The 19,545-nt window shown below is 48.1% G+C and overlaps 1 protein-coding gene across 1 annotated transcript in view; it reads right to left on the bottom strand.

The window, feature by feature from the left end:
- LOC135892559 (IgGFc-binding protein-like) overlaps nt 1–19,545 on the bottom strand; it is a 114,925-nt gene that overhangs the window by 17,588 nt on the left and 77,792 nt on the right. The window contains exons 31-38 of the mRNA XM_065420361.1: nt 17,703–18,276; nt 15,976–16,574; nt 13,168–13,732; nt 11,472–12,067; nt 10,710–11,280; nt 10,318–10,517; nt 8,204–8,578; nt 5,175–5,461 (exon numbers count right to left, since the gene is read on the bottom strand). Of these exons, the coding sequence (XP_065276433.1) occupies nt 5,175–5,461; nt 8,204–8,578; nt 10,318–10,517; nt 10,710–11,280; nt 11,472–12,067; nt 13,168–13,732; nt 15,976–16,574; nt 17,703–18,276 (3,767 nt within the window). The remainder of the gene's footprint in view (nt 1–5,174; nt 5,462–8,203; nt 8,579–10,317; nt 10,518–10,709; nt 11,281–11,471; nt 12,068–13,167; nt 13,733–15,975; nt 16,575–17,702; nt 18,277–19,545) is intronic.

Raw genomic sequence — 19,545 nt, 5'->3', positions numbered from 1 at the left:
TTGGAAAGAGTCCAGCGGAGGGCAACAAAAATGATTAGGGGGCTGGAGCACATGATTTATGAGGAGAGGCTGAGGGAACTGGGATTATCTAGTCTGCAGAAGAGAAGAATGAGGGGGGATTTGATAGCTGCTTTCAACTACCTGAAAGGGAGTTCCAAAGAGGATGGATCTAGACTGTTCTCAGTGGTAGCAGATGACAGAACAAGGAGTAATTGTCTCAAGCTGCAGTGGGGGAGGTTATTAGGAAAAACTTTTTCACTAGGAGGGGGGTGAAGCACTGGAATGGGTTACCTAAAGAGATGGTGGAATCTCCTTCCTTGTAGGTTTTTAAGGTCAGGTTTGACAAAGCCCTGGCTGGGATGATTTAGTTGGGGATTGGTCCTGCTTTGAGCAGGGGGTTGGACTAGTGACCTCCTGAGGTCCCTTTCAACCCTGATATTCTATGATTCTATGATCACATGGATGGGTGTATTTAAATTACGGCCTGTGCCCTGGGAGTGCTTAGAGGATCCAAAACTAGCAGCGGTGCCTGGAGCCCATTCAGACTCCGGACTCTTAAAACACACTGGATCCCCTTACTGCAGTCTGGGGAGTGGCCAAGAGGGGGCGCTCTACTAGCACTTTGACTGGCTGGAAGTTTAAAGGCAGCAATTTAAATCAGGAAATAAGATGCAAATATATAACAGTGAGGGTAATAAACTACTGGAACAACTTACTGAGGGATGTGGAAAATTCTCCATCTACATTAAGGGCCATTTACATGATGAGGGAACTCAGTCCCTTTAAATCAAGGCTGTCTTTCTATAAAAGTGATCCTATAATTTAGCCAAAAGTTACAGGTTTTGCTGCAGGAATCAGTGGGTGAAACTTTACATTCTGTGTTATGGAGGACAGATCAGATGATCCCAATGATCCCATCTGACCTTAAAATCCATGACCCGTCCTGGTAATTCTCTTACATTCAGGTGTGATGCTGGCAGACCAGGTGCCAGGCCATGCCAAGGCCCCTGGCCTGACTGAACACTTAGAAATGCATAGCTGGAAACTAGTCTTGCCTACTTGTGTGCTAGCATCGCCAAAAGGAATATTAGATGTTTAGCTGATAAGAATGTGTTTAGTGTTTTAAAAAATGCTTGTAGGACGCCACATGTATTGTTCTCACTCAGCTGTATCCCATGCTATAATGTAACAGCAAACATTTGCATTCCATATACCCCTGGAACTAAGGCCACGTCTACACTACAAAATGAAGTTGACCTAACTTACATCAGCATACAGCCACCGCAGTTATTACATCGCTTGTGCGTGTCCACACTTTGTTCCTTGTGTCAGCGGTGTGCATCCTAGGAGTGCTTGTACCGATTGTACTGATAGTGTGGAGTATTGTGGGACAGCTTCTGAAAGCCAGTAATGGTTGATGTAAGCAGCACAGGCTCTATACTGACACTGCATTGAACGAACTACATCGATTTGGAATCTATGCCGTTCGTGGAGATGGCGTTATTAAGTCAGTGTAGCAGGGTGGTTACATCAGCGGGAGTGAAATTTAAGTGTGGACACTTCCATAGCTAGGTTGAAGTAAGCTGTCTTGCGTTGCCTTAACACTATAGAGGTGACCAGGCCTACAGAACCCATCAAACAGAAAGAACAAATCATGTCACATCAACCTGGTAGCTTTCTTTGACAGGGTAACAAGCCTTGTGGATATAGGGGAAGCGGTAGACATGGTATTTCTTGACTTTAGTAAAGCTTTTGATACTGTCTTGTATAAACTTCTCATAAACAAACTAGGGAAATGCAACCTAGATGGAGCTACTATAAGGTGGGTGCATAACTAGTTCGAAAACCATTTCCAGAGAGTAGTTATCAGTGGAAGGGCATAACGAGTGGGGTCCTGCAGGGATCAGTTCTGGGTCCGGTTCTGTTCAATATCTTCATCAATGACTTAGATAATGGCATAAAGAATACACTTATAAAGTTTGCGGATGATACCAAGCTAGGAGGGGTTGCAAGTGCTTTGGAGGATAGGATTAAAATTCAAAATGATCTGGACAAACTGGAGAAATGGTCTGAAGTAAATAGGATGAAATTCAATAGGGACAAATGCAAAGTACTCCACTTAGGAAGGAACAATCAGTTGCACACATACAAAATGGAAAAATGATTGCCTAGTAAGGAGTACTGTGGAAAGGAACCTGGGAGTATTAGTGGACCACAAGCTAAATATGTGTTTACAGTGTAACACTGTTGCAAAAAAAGCTAACATCATTGTGGGATGTATTAGCTGGAGTGTTGTGAGCAAGGCACGAGAAGTCATTCTTCCGCTCTGCTCCGCGCTGATTAGGCCTCAACTGAAGTATTGTGTCCAGTTCTGGGTGCCACATTTCAAGAAAGATGTGGACAAATTGGAGAAAGTCCAGAGAAGAGCAACAAAAATGATTAAAGGTCTAGAAAACATGACCTATGAGGGAAGATTGAAATAATTGGGTTTGTTTAGTCTGGAAAATGGGCCTGATTCTCCTCTCCTCACCGCTGTGTAAATCAGGAATGACCCTGGAATTATGCCAGTGTAAAGGAGAGCGATCAGAAGGCATGGGCTGACCTTTCTGTGACGGTGCTGTTAATTCCCTGGTGAGGAAAGCCAGAGGTGATGGGGATGATTTTTGGGCATGACCCGCGTGTGGGTCTTGGAGGAAGAGCAGGTCAGGAAAGGCATCGCCTATCACACAGTGTGGACATAGAGGGAGATTGTGGTTAGGCACCTTCGCCCATAGTCCTTGCAGTGTATCAGAAGTAGGCCTAGGCCCAAATTCCCAATTACCCAGTCCTCTTTACACCACTCTAGTGCTGAGAAGAGAGACAAATAGCCTGAGTCATATTGTGCTGAAGCTCCTTTATTCCACTTTGGCAGCATAAAGAGCCTTAAAGGGTGGTGTGACGGGATCCAAGCGGAACACGAAAGCCATTTCCCGAGGCATGCCAGAACCTGCTGCTTCACACACACCTTTGCAAACTTCTCTATTGACAAGTCCAGATGAGATTTTCTGTCACGCACCCGGCACCACTAAACTCATCCACGCTGCAGGGAGAGTCCTACGTGAAGGAACACACGTTTGTGTGCTAAGCTATGACCTGTTACTGAGTAACCGGCCAGCCCAGTCCAATGCAGGGAAGGGAAAGGGGGCGGGGTCCACTGCAGCTCAGGTGGCTTTTAAACATTTCTAGGAGAGAAAAAGAAAGACAAAAATTAATCCCTCCTGCTGGGTCACAGAGCGGATTGAGATTGACAGCACTTTTCATCCAACCACCTCAAAATATTTTATGAGACTCCCTCCAGCAAACTGGAATGAAATCCAGTGAACACCATGTGACGTTGCACCCCATAACGCTTTATGGAAATATGCTTATGAATGTAAATATGACATAACTGGAATATGTTTTCTGCTACATATGCCATGTAACAGATCTCTGCAAAGGTTATAATCTACTGAATATATTCATCCTATTTGTAGGCATGTATCATTTTTGTATTAGAAGTTATGAATATTGGCTGGGGTACTTGTTTGAGTTTAAGTAGCCTTAGTAAAGCATTTGGTCAGCTTCTTGAGAAAGGAGTGTGCAAATTAAGTGCCCAATCAAAAACCACTTAATTGACAATGGATCTTGGAAGACTCCAATCCACATAAGAAGTCTTCCTGGAGACATTTAAGATAGCATGTGGGCAATGGCTGCTGCCTGTAAAGACTGAGTCATGCATGGACATGTGACTTGCCCATGTGACTCCAAAACTCCATTTTGGAGCTGGATTTTGCATAGGAGACAGGAGGGGGTCTCCACCACAAGAGGAATTCTATTTAAGCCCCTGGAAACCCCTCCATTTTGTCTTCAACTGGCTCAAGAGATAGCCTCTCCCCCCAAAGGATACTGAAAGAAACTGAAACAAAGGACAGTAACCACGGGGGTGTGAGTGATTGCTGGACCCAGACTAGAAGGAGGCTAGTCTGTAAAAGAAGCTTACTGGAACCTCTCTGAGGGTGAGGTTTCATCTGTAATCACTTTCTTACTTTATTAGGTTTAGACTTGCGTGTTTTGTTTTATTTTATTTTGTTTGGTAATTTACTTTGTTCTGTCTGTTATTACTTGGAACCACTTTAATCCTACTTTTTGTAGTCAATAAAATCACTTTTTACTTATTAATTAACCCAGAGTATGTATTAATACCTGGGGGGCAAATAGCTGTGCATATCTCTCTATCAGTGTTACAGAGGGCAAACAATTTATGAGTTTACCCTGTATAAAGCTTTATACAGGGCAAAACGGATTTATTTGGGGTTTGGACCCCATTGGGAGCTGGCCATCTGAGTGTTAGAGTTGTTTTCAGTTAAGCCTGCAGCTGTTGGGGGATGTGGTTCAGACTTGGGTCTGGGTTTATAACAGGCTAGCATGTCTGGCTCAATCTGGCAAGGTTCTGGAGTCCCAAACTGGCAGGGAAAACGGGTTAGAAGTAGTCTCAGCACATCAGTTGGCAGTTCCCAAGGGGTTTTCTGTGATCCAACCCATCACACTCCACTGACACGGGGGTCATCAAGAACCCTAGAGTCCTTACAATGACTGAGAGCATCTACCCCAGCCCCGCACCTCACTCTGGAGCCATAAAAGTTACACAAGAAGAATTGCCCCAGGGAAGGAGCTGTGTAGGGTTGGCAGGGGCAGACCTGTGCTGTCCACCTGATAAGCCCAAGGGTATGGGTCATAGGGCGAGAGGGGTAGTCTTCACAGTCTGCGGCCCTGCAGCAATTCTGGGCTGATCCAGGCTGTGAAGCAGCCCTGTTATAAACCAAAGCAGCCTGTGGCTGCTGTAATATATGCCAGGGGCTGAAGCAGAAGCAGAGCAAAGGTGGCACAGAACAGAATCAGAGCCATTGTCTTTACTCCAACAAAAGTTGCACTGCAGGTAGCCATGGCCTGTGGTTTCCAGCACTGAGCATTCTGTAATCAAGCCTGGATGCTTTTTCTAAAATTTCTAACAGGAATTATTTCGAGGCAGGTCACAATGGCCCCTGTTGGCCTTGGAACATATGGAATCTATGAACCAGGCCAACCACATGATCACACCTGTGGGGAGTGAATGGCCATGCTGTCTTAGAAGGAGCAGCCCTTTGAAAGCCCCTCACCTTCTTGGGAGGTCTCGTGCCCTCCAAGCTTCAAACATGTCCGTGATGTTCCCCACAACCTGCCCGCTGGGCAGCCGCATGTCGTCGGAGATGTCGCCATTGAAGTTCCCGCAAGGTGCACACAGCTTGTTAGCCAGGCTCTCGCTGACTGTCACTGTCACCTCCCCGCTCAGGCTGAACAGAATCTTTATTCTAGAGCCCTGGACAATCATGATGGTGCCCTGAGACTCACTTACAGACAAGGTTCTGGATACCTTCACTGGGAGCTGCTTTTGGTGCCCTCTCACCTGGAAGGCACAGACAAGGAGGTCAGAGAAAAGCTGGGCACCATGGGAGGTAGTGAGACAGAGATAGTCTATGGACCCCAGTACAAGGCAATGGGGTCTGGAGTCGCTGGGTCAGATTTTGCTCTCAAACAAGTGTAAAACCCGAGTAAATCCATTGCAGTCAGGGGAGTAACTCTGGATTGAGACTGATGTAACTGGGAGCAGGCTCTGCCCCTCCACTCTGGGAGATGAGCCTCTCTCTTTCCAATTCGTCTTCTCCTCATTGCATGTGTGACTAAGGGAATCATCTCTCCTTTTTTTCTTACGCTAACAAGGTCTTCGTTAGCTCACGTTTCCATAATTAGTGGCATTATTTCTATTGCAACAGCCCCCGGAATCCCAGGGGTGGTTCAGGACCTCTTTGTGCCAAGTGCTGTACAAACACAGACCAAAAGCACAGTCTTCATCCCAACGAGCTTACAGCCTAATGCTTCATTTTCAGTCAGAAGAAATGTGGGTCAGATCTAATCATATTGACTGTGAAGGGCAGTAAATTGGGGCCATCAGTCAACTGAGGCAGGGAGATCCAGCCCAGAACAAGTATTCGACTGGTTCTCAGGAAACCTGGGTTCTGTCCATGGCTCTGTTACTGACTTCCTGTGTGACGTTGGTCCATGTATCCTTTATCTCCCTTTGTGTCTATTTAGTTGTATGCTCTGTGTGATAGAGACCCTGATCTCAGGTGGGTAGGGACTCTCAGATCTCTTGCTGTGTGTCTGGGCAGCACCTGGCATAATGGGGCCCTGATCTCAGGTGGGGCAGGGACTGTCTCTCGCTGTGTGCCTGGGCAGCACCCGGCATAATGGGGCCTGATCACAGTTGGGGCCCCGTTGTGCTGCCATACTTGGGTGTCCTGATTCCCAGTTTCCCACCCCCCTACTTTAATAGAAATAATAATAATAACTGGTACAGAGAATATCAAGCTCCCTCAGAACATATTTCTTCAGTCATTAGAACCAAACTCAAAGCAGGTTTGTTTTAAGGTCTGTAAATACACAGATTAGAGCTGGAGGGGGGTGGAATGGTTTTCCAGTATTGCCACAAGTTTTTGAGAGTTTGAAATTTTTTCTCGTCCTGAATCAGTACGGGAAGTCTTCAAAATTTTTGCGAATCAAAAACCTTAATTTTTGTTTGTTTGTTTCGGGTCAATCGAAATGTTTTGTTTCAGTACAGTTGTGTCATTTCTATGTTGATCTTTTTCCTTTTAACTTAATTTTTAGACTAATTCATTTAAAATTTGAAACACAAAGTTATACTGAAATGGAAAACCAGAATTTTTCATTTTGAAAATATTGAAATGTTTCATTTTGAGGATTTGGGAACTCTTTTTTCAGAGTTTTTTTCCACTTAGGAGATTCGTCAAACCCAAGCCCGTATCACGAAAAGTTTTGGGTTCAACGAACAGGCATTTTTTGTCCAAAAAACCATTTGTCAAAAATCCTGCCCATAACACAGATAAGCATTTTTCATCCTTGTCTCTGGCTGGGACCAGGACTAGATCTACTCAAATCATCGTCCTCATCCACAGATCTCACACGGTTTACAAAGGTGAGTGTCAACATTCTGTTAACATTCAGCCCAGTGGTCGCGTGGTTAAATACCCTGGTGAAGGTCTTTTGCTCACCACAGCTTCTTACAGCTACTGCAGGTGAGACTGCTGGCATGTCAGGAACAGCCTTGCTATTGGTGGCAGCACAAGCAGTAGCGTAGCTGGGGGGGAGCGGGGGAGCGGCCACTCCCCCACCGAGCACAAGTGGCGCCTTTTAAATTTTACTCACCCAGGAGCGGGGGGAAAAAAAGGCGCCACCCACTGCGGTGCTTTTACTGTCGGGGCGGCGCTCCGGGTCTTCGGCGGCAGGACCTTCACTTGCTCCGGGTCTTCGGCAGCACTTGGGCGGCGGGACCTTCACTCGCTCCGGGTCTTCAGCGGCACTTCGGCGGCGGGACCTTCACTCGCTCCGGGTCTTGGCGGCACTTCTGCGGCGGGACCTTCACTCGCTCCGGGTCTTCGGCAGCACTGAAGCTTCGTTGCCGAAATGTCGCCGAAGCCCTGCGGAGCTAGTGAAGGTCCCGCCGCCGAGGTGCCGCCGAAGACCCGGAGCGCTGCCCCATCAGTAAAAACGCTGCAGCAGGTGGCGCCTTTTTTTTTTCAATCCCCCTCTTCCCTCCCCCTGGCTATGCCACTGAGCACAAGCTCGCCATTAGAGGAGGGGGTTAGGGACTCCCAGCTCTGTGTGGTGCTTAATTCACTGGCTAGATGAGTGGGCTAAAATTCAGAATGCATGGGTTCTAGTCCCACCCCTGGGAGAGGAGTGGGGTCTAGTGGATTAGAGCAGGAGTGAGCTGGGAGCCAGGACTCCTGGGTTCTTGCTCTTGGAAGGGAATAGGGTCTAGTGGGTTTGAGTGGGGGGCTGGGAGTCAGAACTTCTGGGTTCGATCTGTGGCTCTGAGAGAGAAGTGGGGTCTAATAGGGGTGAGCTGGGAGCCAGGACTCCTGGGTTCTATCCCTGGGTCTAGAGGTTAGAGCAGGGTCCTAACAGGAGTCCTGCACTCTATTCCCAACTCAGTCACTGACTCACCGTATGACTTTGGGCAGATCACTTCCCTTCAATAAAGCAGGGATCTTAATAGTGACTCACCCCCTCCCCCAGATTTTTGCCCCTCCCCCTTGGTTTAGGGTGTGCTAACCCAGCCTCCTCTTACCCAAATCTCCTTTTTCTTATTGACATGGATAAGACCCTCCTCAAAGAAAACGGAGATGCCATCAGGAACGGCCAAGCCACCTTCTCTGAACACACTGACCACCATCCGGAACCAGGGGAGGTCGACCCCTTCGCAGAGGGAAGACACCTCGTAGGCCCCGTCAAGGAGGACTTCCCTCTCGACACCATCAAAGGAGGTGAACCATATTCCTGGGGCCAGCGTGCACCGGCCCACCTGCTTCACGCAGCTGCGCACCCCATTCCTGAGCATGCATTTCTCCTCTTCGGTACAGTTTGTTTCCTCACAGATGACCTCGCCTGAGGCGTGGCAGGTGCATTTCTCGGAGCAGTTGCTGGACACAAGGCTCTCCCCGGCCTTCAGGGAAATACCCAGACAAGCAACTTTGTTAAGTGAACACAAAGGGAATCACACCTCGGCAGGAGGGACTGGAAGCAGCAATATATAGAGCTATAGGAAAGCCCCGCCATGAGAGGATCAATAGAGAGAAGACGTCAAGGACCTTCCAGAAGCAATAGCTTAGCAAGGCTGATCACAGAGAGAAAGAGCAGGTGGATACAGCAGCAATAAAGAAAGCAAGGTATGGGATTGACCTTACTGAGGTCTAATAACATCAAGCCCCAACACCTAGCAACATCCCCTGCCCAAGGTCTGACAACAAGGGGGGCGGCTGCAGTGTTGATTTTCATGTGAAAGGCAGATTTGCCAACCAGAAATTAGGCTTAGTCCCACCAACAATTTTCTTTACACACAGTCAATGCTCTTGTTTCCCAGGAGCCAGACTGGAGGGGAAGAGCCTCATATTCCACTCGCTGCCCCCCTGAACTAAGGCTGGATCGGAGCTGGTCCCCTGGAGGGGAAAGGCCCCAACTCGCATTCCCCACCCACCTAAGCCAACCAATCCTCCCACCCTGGGCTGTATCAGAGTCAGATGCCCCTAAAGGAGAAAGGCCCTGTGTCCCATTTCCCCAACCCACTAAGCCAGGCAGTCCCTCTGACCTGGGGCTGGCTCAGAGCTGGCACCCCTAGAAGAGCAAGGCCCTGTGTCCCATCCCCTGTCCCCCTAAGCCAGCCAGTCCCCCTAGCCTGGGTCTGGATCAGAGTTAGATCCCCTGGAGGGGAATGGCCCGTTTCCCATTCCCTAGACACTTCCCTACTTTACACTTGCTCAGTCTCCAACGTGCTGGACAGTTTCATTCCCTCATGGTATTTCCTTCCAGATCTGTTTTACAATCTCCTGCAAACAAACTTCATCTCAATACCTGGCTATCTGGATACCTGTCTGATCTGAGCCCATGCTCAGAACTTTCTGGGAGTCACGTTACATCCCAGGTTACTGGTCAGTTCCTTAGATCAAGCCACCGAGGCTGCTTAGTGAGGTCCATAAACTGTAAGCATTGTTGATCAAGTTTGTCCTGCATGGACAACTACACAGAACCAATGAGACTCCCAAAGGCCTGACACCCCCACGGGATGCTCTGAGCTCGGTGTAAAACCAGGAAAGGATCTTCTGGGAGCAGCTTTTGCTTTGGTTATTCCAAAGGCCTGTCCTGGAATATAGAAGACCATCCTTGTTCTCAGTGGTGGCAGATGACAGAACAAGAAGCAATGGTCTCAAGTTGCAGTGTGGGAGGTCTAGGTTGGCTATTAGGAAAAACTATTTCACTAGGAGGGTGGTGAAGCACTGGAATGGGTTACCTAGGGAGGTGGTGGAATCTCCATCCTTAGAGGTTTTTAAGGCCTGGCTTGACAAAGCCCTGACTAGGAAGATTAACTGGTGTTGGTCCTGCTTTGAGCAGGGGGTTGGACTTGATGACCTCTTGAGGTCTCGTCCAACCCTGATGTTCTATGATTCTATGATCCCTCTAATAGAAATGATGGGCCCCACGTTTTGTATGCACAGCTGCCATTGACTGCAGTGGAAGCCGCATGGGTGACCCTGAGGGCAAGATTTGGCTCTAGGTTTTAGGTATAGCCGCATAGTAGGATACAGGACATGCCACTCTACAGTCACTCTAACCCCCATTGGGAATCCCATTGCCAGAGGAGAATGGTGGAATTGGTGGGAACAGACGGACCAATAACCCAGCACCCACCTTGATGTAGCGTCCATTGTGCACACAGCCACACCTGTCCATGGAGACGCATGCCTCCCCATCGGACACGTATTCTGGATCACACCAGCAGCCTTCAAAGCACTTCCCGGTGCATTGGGCAGGGGCAAACAAGCTGGCACAGGTGAAATCGCAGGATCTGGTACACAGCTCATAGTGGCTGTTAGCCGGGCAGGCAAGGGCTGGAGGGACAGAAGAAAAATTACAACCATCACAGACAGAAAGCCAAGTTAAGGTGAGGTCTCCCACCTAAATAAATAGAAGCTCCTACTTAGCCTAGAAGTCTGAGATGCATTGTGGAGGTTGGACAGCACAAGAACCACAGCAGCTATGGGTTAATGAAGTACAGATTGTAGATTGTCCTGTAGACTTACGGCAGAAGGAGGCCGTTCTCCAGGTCTCGATCTTGGCCCCAGCTGCCTGGCACGCAGCCACATAGGCCTGCAGGCTCTGGCAGAGAGTCTCTCCCCTTCCGTTGGTGGCACACATGTCATAGAGACAGTGGTTGAAGTACTCAACAGGACTGACTATCGAGTGACAGTCTCTGAAGGGACCTGAGGTGGCCGGGATCAGCCCACAGGAGCTCTCAGTCTGGTACGGCGCTGTCTGGGCTGCATCACAGATGGGGCACTTCTCACCACAGCCATCAGAGCATGTGGCACCATCAACAGGCACCTTCCAGGAGGCGACAAATTCATCCACATTCTGGGTACTCTTCACACCGGGCAGCAGGAGATCATCGTTCTTGTCATCGTTAAAGTTGCCACACAAGCCGCACACATGTCCCTTATAGGTGCTGGGGATGGACAGTAGAAGGTAGGAGGCAGTATCATAAAAGACTTTGAGGCCAGAAGCTGATTGGATAATGATGTTGTTCCCCTCTTGGTTGATCCAAAGTTTTCCATCATCCGTAGCCAGTGGGAGAGTGTAGAGCTCACCACCCACCTGTGCCAATGAGAGAGAAATTCACCCATCACTGGTGGAGACTTAGCAATGTCCTAGTGTTTTACACACACACACACACACACACACACACACACACACACACACACACACACACACACACACACACACACACACACACACACACACACACCATTAGTGCTATGTAAGTCTAATCGCAAACAGGGACCTACCGCAATCTTCCACTTCCTCCCCCTCTCCAGGGCGATGGTGTAACCATGCAGGGACACCACCACTGTTCTCATCACAGCCATGTGGCCACCACCAGGGATCTCATTCTCCACCACCACGGAGAAGTTCTCCAGTCCAGAGTCTCTGCTGCAGACCTTGGCTAAGGTGTAAGTGCAGGAGCCCTGGAAGTCAAAGGCCCGTCCGTCAAAGGAGATGTAGTGAGGTCCGCCAGATGCGACGCATGTTCTATAGCCCGTGGCATGGCAGCCCAGGATTCCATTCTCCACCCTGCACTCCTCATTGGCTCCACAGGAGGCCTTCTGGCACACAACGACCCCATTGTCTTTGCAAAGGCAGCGTTCCTGGCAGGAGGCGCTGGGGTAGAACTCCTCTCCCTTCTTGTAATACATGGCCTGGTGCACACAGCCACACTGCGCGACAGGAATGCACTTGTCACCACTCAGGGTGAATCCAGCATCACAGAAACATCCTTCAGCACAGGGTTTGTCACACCGATCTAGAGCCCACAGGTCGTTGCAGTTGGAAGGGCAGCTAATTCCACAGAGTTCGTAGTGAGAGTTAAGGGGGCAGGTGGGTCCTGAAGAAAAAGATCAGAGAGAATTTGAATTTCTGTGAGAGGAGAAATGTGGCTGAACTAACAGATCATCTTGGTCAATGTTGTTGAAAGTCTCTTTCTTTTCACATCCATTAGGATATGGTTAGAGCAGGGGACTGGGAATCAGGACTCCTGGTCCTAGTTTCATCTCTGGGAAAAGTATAGTCTAGTGATTAAATTAGGGGAGTGGCCATCAGGACTCTTGGGTTCTATTCCCATCTGTTGGATAAAGGGTCACCTCTTGACTAGAATAGTGGGAGTCTGCATTCATGCATTATGTTGCAAGCAGGGGGGCTCCGAACTCCTGGGTTCTTTTCCTAGCTCTGCTACCTATCTATGGAGGACACCCTTGGCCAAATAATTTGCCAGCTGTTTTCCTAATTTTCCCAGCCGATCAAATGGGGATAACAATACTTACCTATCTCGCAGTGACTTACAAGACTTAATGAATGTTATAAAATGTTTCTACTTCTCTAAATGCCAAAGTATTAATTCAATTTACTCTGGAAAGGCAAAGTGTAAGGCTTGATCTACACTACAGACTTATGTCAGCATAAGTACATCACTCAGGGATGTGGAAAATCCACACCCACACAGTTATACTGACCGAACTCCTGGTGTAGACAGTGCTATGGCGACAGGAGGGCTTGTCCAATTGCCATAGCTACCGTCTATCAAGGAGGTGGATTAACTACGCCAATGGGAGAAGCTCTCCTATTGGCATAGGTTGCGTCTTCACTAAGTGCTACAGCGGCACAGCTGCATCTGTGAAGCTGCAGCTCTGTAAGTGTAGACAAGCCATGAAAACACCAGGAACAGAAAAGATGAGCTCTAAGAGAAAGTTTACAGGACATCTAGACATTAAGTAACATGATACAGAATGAAAAAAATATTTCAGGGACTAAAATTTTAATTGCATGTTGGAAATGTCTAGGGCTAGAATCTGTAACAAAGATATCGCACACTGTAAATTAAAACTCAGAACTGGGTGGGTGAACAATTCTGACCCCACCCTGCAGAGGGCGCTGGTGCACATGTGCAGTAGCCAGTCCCTAAAGCAGAGTCCCGCAGGCGACACTTACTGCAGAATGAGGGCGATCTCCACTGCCCTATCTGGATGCCCCTGGCCTGGCAGGATGTGACGTAGGTGCTGATTGCGCTGCACAGTGTGTCCTGGTGACCCTTGTATTGGCAGGTGTCATAGAGACAATCATCAAAGAAGGGAGCTGGGTCGATAGTCCCGTGGCACTGTCTGAATGGCCCGTTCTGTCGGGTGATGACCCCACAGTACTGGTCTCCCTTATAGGGTTGTTTCTGAGCCTCACTGCAGACTGAGCAGTCCCCGGTGCAGCTAGACGAGCACCCTGGGACCTCCCCCACCTTCCAGCTGTCGGCAAACTGAATCTCATCAGATGTCTGAGTTCCATCCTTCATGGTCAGATCGTCGCTGGGGTCCTGATTGGCATTGCCACAGAGGCCGCAGACAGCATTGGCGTACGTATTGGGTATGATGACCCTGGCGTAGCTGTACCAGTCGAAGCTCACTCTCAGGTCGAAATCAGTCTGAATAAAGCCATGGACTCCACTGATGTAGGCCTTGAACTTGTGCTGGTGGGAGAAGGGCAGGTCCACAAAGACACCATTGATCTGGAAAATATACCGTAGAGATTGTCAAGGACTTCACTCAGTGCACTCAACATGAAATAATTCCATTTCCACGGAGCAGCCATGGATGGTCTGGCTCCAGAATTTATATTTCTGAATTGGATGGAGGGTAACCTAGTGCATTAATATTTCATCCCATTGCCCCTTACTATAGCCCTTTCCTTTTCTAAAGCTCCTTCTATCCAAGGAGTGCTGCTCAGTTAAAGCATTAAAGACTAGAGCTGGGTGAAAAATCTCACACAAATAATGTACTTGCTCATAAATTCAGTTTTTGTTGACCAGAAACTATTTCTATATTTGATCAAAATTGAAGGGATAGTTGTGATGGAAAAAAAAATCAGGCTGGATGCACAAGGGGCCATATGCAGGAGCAGTTTCCTTTATAACTTTAGCCCAGTCATTAGGACACTCACCCGGGATGTTGCAGACCTGGGTTCAGTTCCCCCCACTGCCTGATACAGAGCAGGATTGAAAATCCGGTCTCACATTTAGCACCTACTAGGCTACTCTAGGGCAAAAATATTCTCAATCTCTCCTGTTGAAGCTGTTCTACTTTGTATAACTAACTAGTCAATAGAGCAGGAATTTGAATGTGGGTCTGCCCCAGCTGAGTGCTTAACAGACAGGTATAGAATCATTCTTATTCTTGCTCTCTGGGCCAGGGACTAGTCAAGTATTTTATACACAGTGGAACAGCTTCAACAGGAGAGATTGAGGGATGCTATGTGCCGCTGTCATATCAAGGTCCAAACACGTCCTACGTTGATGGAAGGGGTTTTTCCAAATGGAGGTAGGTAATCCACCTCTCTGAGCAGCGGTAGCTACATTGATGGAGGAATTCTTCTGTCAACCTAGCTGTGTTTACACCAGGGGTTAGGTTGGCTTAACTACAGTGCTCAGGGTGTGTGTGTGTGGATTTTTCACAACCCTGAAAGATATAGCTTGGGGTATGTCTACACTACCCGCCGGATCAGCGGGCAGCGATCGATCCAGCAGGGGTCGATTTATCGTGTTTAGTGTCTAGACTAGCGCTCTCCCTTCGACTCCTGTACTCCAGCTCTGCAAGAGGCGCAGGCAGCGTCGACGGGGGAGCGGCAGCAGTCAACTCACCATGGTAAGCAGTCAAGACACCACGGTAAGTCCATCTAAGTACGTCGACTTCAGCTACGTTATTCACGTAGCAGAAGTTGCGTAACTTAGATTGATCCCCCCCCAGTGTAGACCAGGCCTTAGATTGATCTAAATTTTAAGCGTAGCCCTGCTCCAGAATATCCCATAGTCCAGTAGCTAGGGGACTCTCCAGCAAATTCAAATTCCTTCTCCCCATCAGGCAGAAGGCGGAATGGAATCCAGGTCTTCCACATCCCAGGTGATTGCTCACCCACTGGCCTAAAGGGAGTCATTAGCACCGCTGGCGACTGCATGAACCTAGCCCGTCATTTCCTTGGTTTTTTATTGCCCGGAAACAGAACAAAGTTTCCTTTCAGGTGGAACAGAATTTTTGTCAATATTTTCAGAACTGGCAGTGTATAAAAGAACCAGTTATTTGCCTAGCTCTACTCACAACAGCCCTGTGAAGTGAAAAGATCTTATTACCTCCTTTAGAGTTGGGGAAATAGGCCAGGTCTACCCTGTAATCTTACATCGGTATAACTACGTTGCTCCGGTGTGTGAAAAATCCACCCCCTGAGCAACGCAGTTACACTGACCTAACCCCAGTGTAGACAATGCTATGTCAATGGGAGGACTTCTCCTGTCAACATAGCCAGTGCCTCTTGGGGAGGTGGAATACCTATGCCGACAGGAGAAGATCTCCCGTCAATGTAGTAGCATCTTCACGAAGTGCTACAGTGGTGCAGTTGCATCGGTGCAGTGTTTTAAGTGTAGACCTGCTCATAGAGGTACAAAGGCAGGAAGTGACTTGCCCTAGGTTATTAAGCCAGTCAGGGGCAGAGAGAGGAATAAAATCCTAAATGTCTGAAACCCAGCTCAAACCACTTCCCCTGCTTCCCAGGAGTAGAATGCTGGAGCTTTAGTTATTAGCACCATCTGCTCTAACCTTCTAATCCCCACAGCTGTGATAGAACCTAGGAGTCCTGGCTCCCAGCCCCCCTGCTCCAACCACTGGACCCCACTCCCTCCCAGAGCTAAGAAGACAACATAGAGCCCAGTCAAGAGATCACTGAAATGACTTCCTGCATTCCCCAGTGATCCTGTGTCCCTACCTGGATCTTGCGTGGATGCTCCTGGCTCAAGCTGATGGTCACATTGTAGACCTCTAAGGTCACTGTTTTGGTGAAGGACACAGCCTTACTGCCTCGGTTGTTGTTCTCCACTTTGACATTGAACGGGGTGAGTGTGGGGTCCTTAGAGCAGACAGCCGCAAACTGGTAGATGCAGGTGCCCATAAAATCATACTTTTTCCCATCAAAGGTGGTGTAGTGAGGGTCTCCAGTACCTATGCAGGTGGAGTAGCTGATCGCATGGCAGCCACGGACCCCATTGACCACGGAGCATCTTTCTTTGGCCTTGCAACTGGTCTTCCTGCAAACCACTGTGCCCAGGCTGGAGTCACACCTGCACCGAGAGTGGCAGTTCTCATCAGCCCAGAACTCCTCACTGGGTTTGTAGTAGCGGCCGTTGTAGTCACAGCCACAGCTCCCCAGGGGGATGCACTTATCAGTGCTGAGGACGTAACCGTCATTACACTGGCAGGTCTCCACGCAGGGCTCCCGGCAGGAGGAGGGGGCAGTTCGGTCAGAGCAGCTGGCCGGGCAGGCGTTCCCACAGGCCTCATAGTGGCTGTTCTCAGGGCAGGGCAGGGCTGGGACAGGGTTGGAAAGGGGAGATTTAAAAATACAGGAAATGAATGAAACAACCTGCCTAAACGCAGTGAGAGCTACAGACAAATTCTTACACGCAGTGCGTTATCCACCCTGCATGAAACAGCCAAAAGGAAAAGGATGGTGGAATTAACTTCTGCATTCAGGAACCAAAAGGCCATATATGTCTGCAGCCAAATCTCACAGGCCATGAGTCAATCAGGGTCAGCTCTTGGGTATAAAGAACACTTAGGGTCTGCAGGGAATGCTCAATAAGAGTACTCTCCTTTGAGTTAGTGCTGACCTTAATGGCACAGTGTGGCGCTAGGGGGCGCTGTTCTGCAAACAAAGGAGCCGGATCTGATTAGGAGGTGCTCTCCACTTGAGTCCGTGCTGACTCCAATGCCCCATTGTTGCGCTAGTGGGCACTGTGCTTCAGGGAGTGGGGTGGAAGGCTCAGTAGGGGATGCTCACTCCTTGGAATCAGTGCTGACTCCAATTCTCAAGGGTGACACTAGGGGGCGTTGTACTGCAAGGAGCAGAGTAGGGAGCTCAATAGGTGGTGCTCAGAGTCAGTGTTGATCCCTATGCCCAAGAAACCCAGGCATTCACAACCCTATGCTCAGGTCATTCACCATCCTTTCCACCAACAGAATGACCAGATGGCCTACTGGAACTGAGCATAAACCAGATTTACCATTTCATGGGAAATACCAAGATTTTGGATTTTCTTCTGTTCCGAAAGGGAACGGAAATGAAATTCCTGTCCCAGACATTGTTGCAGGTTGATTGAAGTGTTTTATTTTGATAAAATCAAAACACTACTTTCTGATTTCAATCTTATAAAACTTTTTTAAAATGTTTTAGATATCTAAAAATAATTAATTTTGTTGTCAAGTCATTTCAAAATGAAAAATTGAAATGCTCCATTCTGAAATGTTATTGACATGCTTTGTCTCACTTTTTGAAATTAAATTTTGTCAAAATCTGAACTTTTTTCTAAACATTTTGAATTTGACAAGAATGGCACTTTTCCTCAAAACTCCGGTGGAATGAAAAACATCCAGGCTTCTCTACTGACTAGCCCGATCCTGCCCGTGTCAGTAAGGACACCAAGCTGTCAGACTCACCACAGCCAGATGGCATCCTCCAGTCATGGACGGTGACCCCGTGGTCTCTGCAGGTTGCTGCGTAGGCCTCCAGCGCCTGGCACAAGATTCTCGTAGCGCCCCTGTTCAGACACACGTCATAGGTGCAACTATCGAAAAACTCACTGGAGTTCACTCTGGAGTGACACTCTGTGAAGGGCCCTCCCGGTGCTTTGCTGATCAACCCACAGTGACTGTCGCCCCCGTACAGCTCCCTTGTGCTCGCATCACATGTCAGGCAGTTCTCTTGGCAGGAATCCCAGCAAAGGGGGTCCCGGTCTTGGACTTTCCAACTGGCAGCCCAGCCCACGATGGAGGAGACTTTGGTGCTGCTGGCTGACATCATGTCATCTTCAGGGTTCTGGTTGAAGTTCCCACATAGGCCACATGTGGCACCATAATAGCTGCTGGGGAGGGTGATCACCAGATGCCAGTCCCAGTTGTATGCCACCTGGAGACCAAAGTCCGTCTGCAGGATGGCGCGGAAGCCGCTCTGATACACTCTGATTTTACCATCTGACAGTGTCACTGGGAGACTGGTGATCACGCCGTTTAACTAGAGACAAGGACAGGATGGGGTGTTATTGCTCTGTCATCTTAACTTGTTCTTATTGCATATGTCATCTCACCACTCATTTCGACTGTACCTCATTGTCACTCTAACCAGTGGCATGTACAATAAGGGGGCCAAATCCTTCATCATAAGAACATAAGAATGGCCATACTGGGTCAGACCAAAGGTCCATCTAGCCCAGTATCCTGTCTTAAAACAGTGGCCAATATAGCCCGTCAGGTGCCCCGGAGAGAATGAACAGAACAGGTAATCATCAAGTGCTCCATCCCCTGTCGCCCATTCCCAGTTTCTGGCAAACAGAGGCTAGGGACACCATCCTTGTTCATCCTGACTAATAGCCATCACTTTTTACCCATTCCTTACTCAGGAAGAGCCAGTGAAATCAATGCGAGTTGGCCTGAATATATTAAGAACAGGTTCGACAAACACCTGTCAAGCTATACTTAATATTGCCTCAGCCCAGGGAGATGGATTTAGATGACCTCTTGAGGTGCCTTCTGGCCCTACATTTTTAGAATTCTGTATACAGTACTTATCTATCTACAATATCTACCTACAGTATCTGTCTGTCTGCAGAATTCTCTGTGTCTATCTATCCATCCACACTACCTAGCTATATTGACTAGTCACCTACAGAATCTAACCATCCATCAATCAATCCACCCACCCACCGATCTCTCTGTGCTATATTATTTACCCACATTATCTAGCTATATTATTTACCCACCCACAGTATCTATCTACAATATCTAATTATCTAGAGGTGTCTAATACACAACCCGTGATGTTGCACACTATATGATTTTATGAAAAATATGCTAATGAATGTGAATATGATGTTTCTGGAATATGCTTCAAGCAAAAGATCTCTTATAAGGTATCACTACAAATCTTATAATCTACTGAGTGTGGTCATCCTATTTGTATAAATGTATCACTCTTGTGTCTGAAACTAGAAATATAAAATATAACTCTGAGGGCCTATTGTAATTATGCAAAGTGTGGGCCATTAATGGTGGTTTGGAATCTTGGTGGCTCCCATCAGCCAGGACAATGGACTGTGAATGGCTCTGTTTGCAGGCAGGCCTTCCTGTGAGTCAGGCTGGGAGGAATGAAGGCTTGGGGTCTTACAGTGACATGTGATCATGTCACCTGAATTGGAATCCATCTTTAACCTGGTGTTTTTCCATTGAGAAGGAGGGGTGGGAACCCAGAGGGACAAAGGATTCCTGCCTTATGCAAAAGATATAT

The sequence above is a fragment of the Emys orbicularis genome, chromosome 20 (genome assembly GCF_028017835.1).
Source record: "Emys orbicularis isolate rEmyOrb1 chromosome 20, rEmyOrb1.hap1, whole genome shotgun sequence".
Classification (NCBI taxonomy): Eukaryota; Metazoa; Chordata; order Testudines; family Emydidae; genus Emys; species Emys orbicularis.
This window is presented reverse-complemented; position numbering and strand designations above follow the sequence as displayed.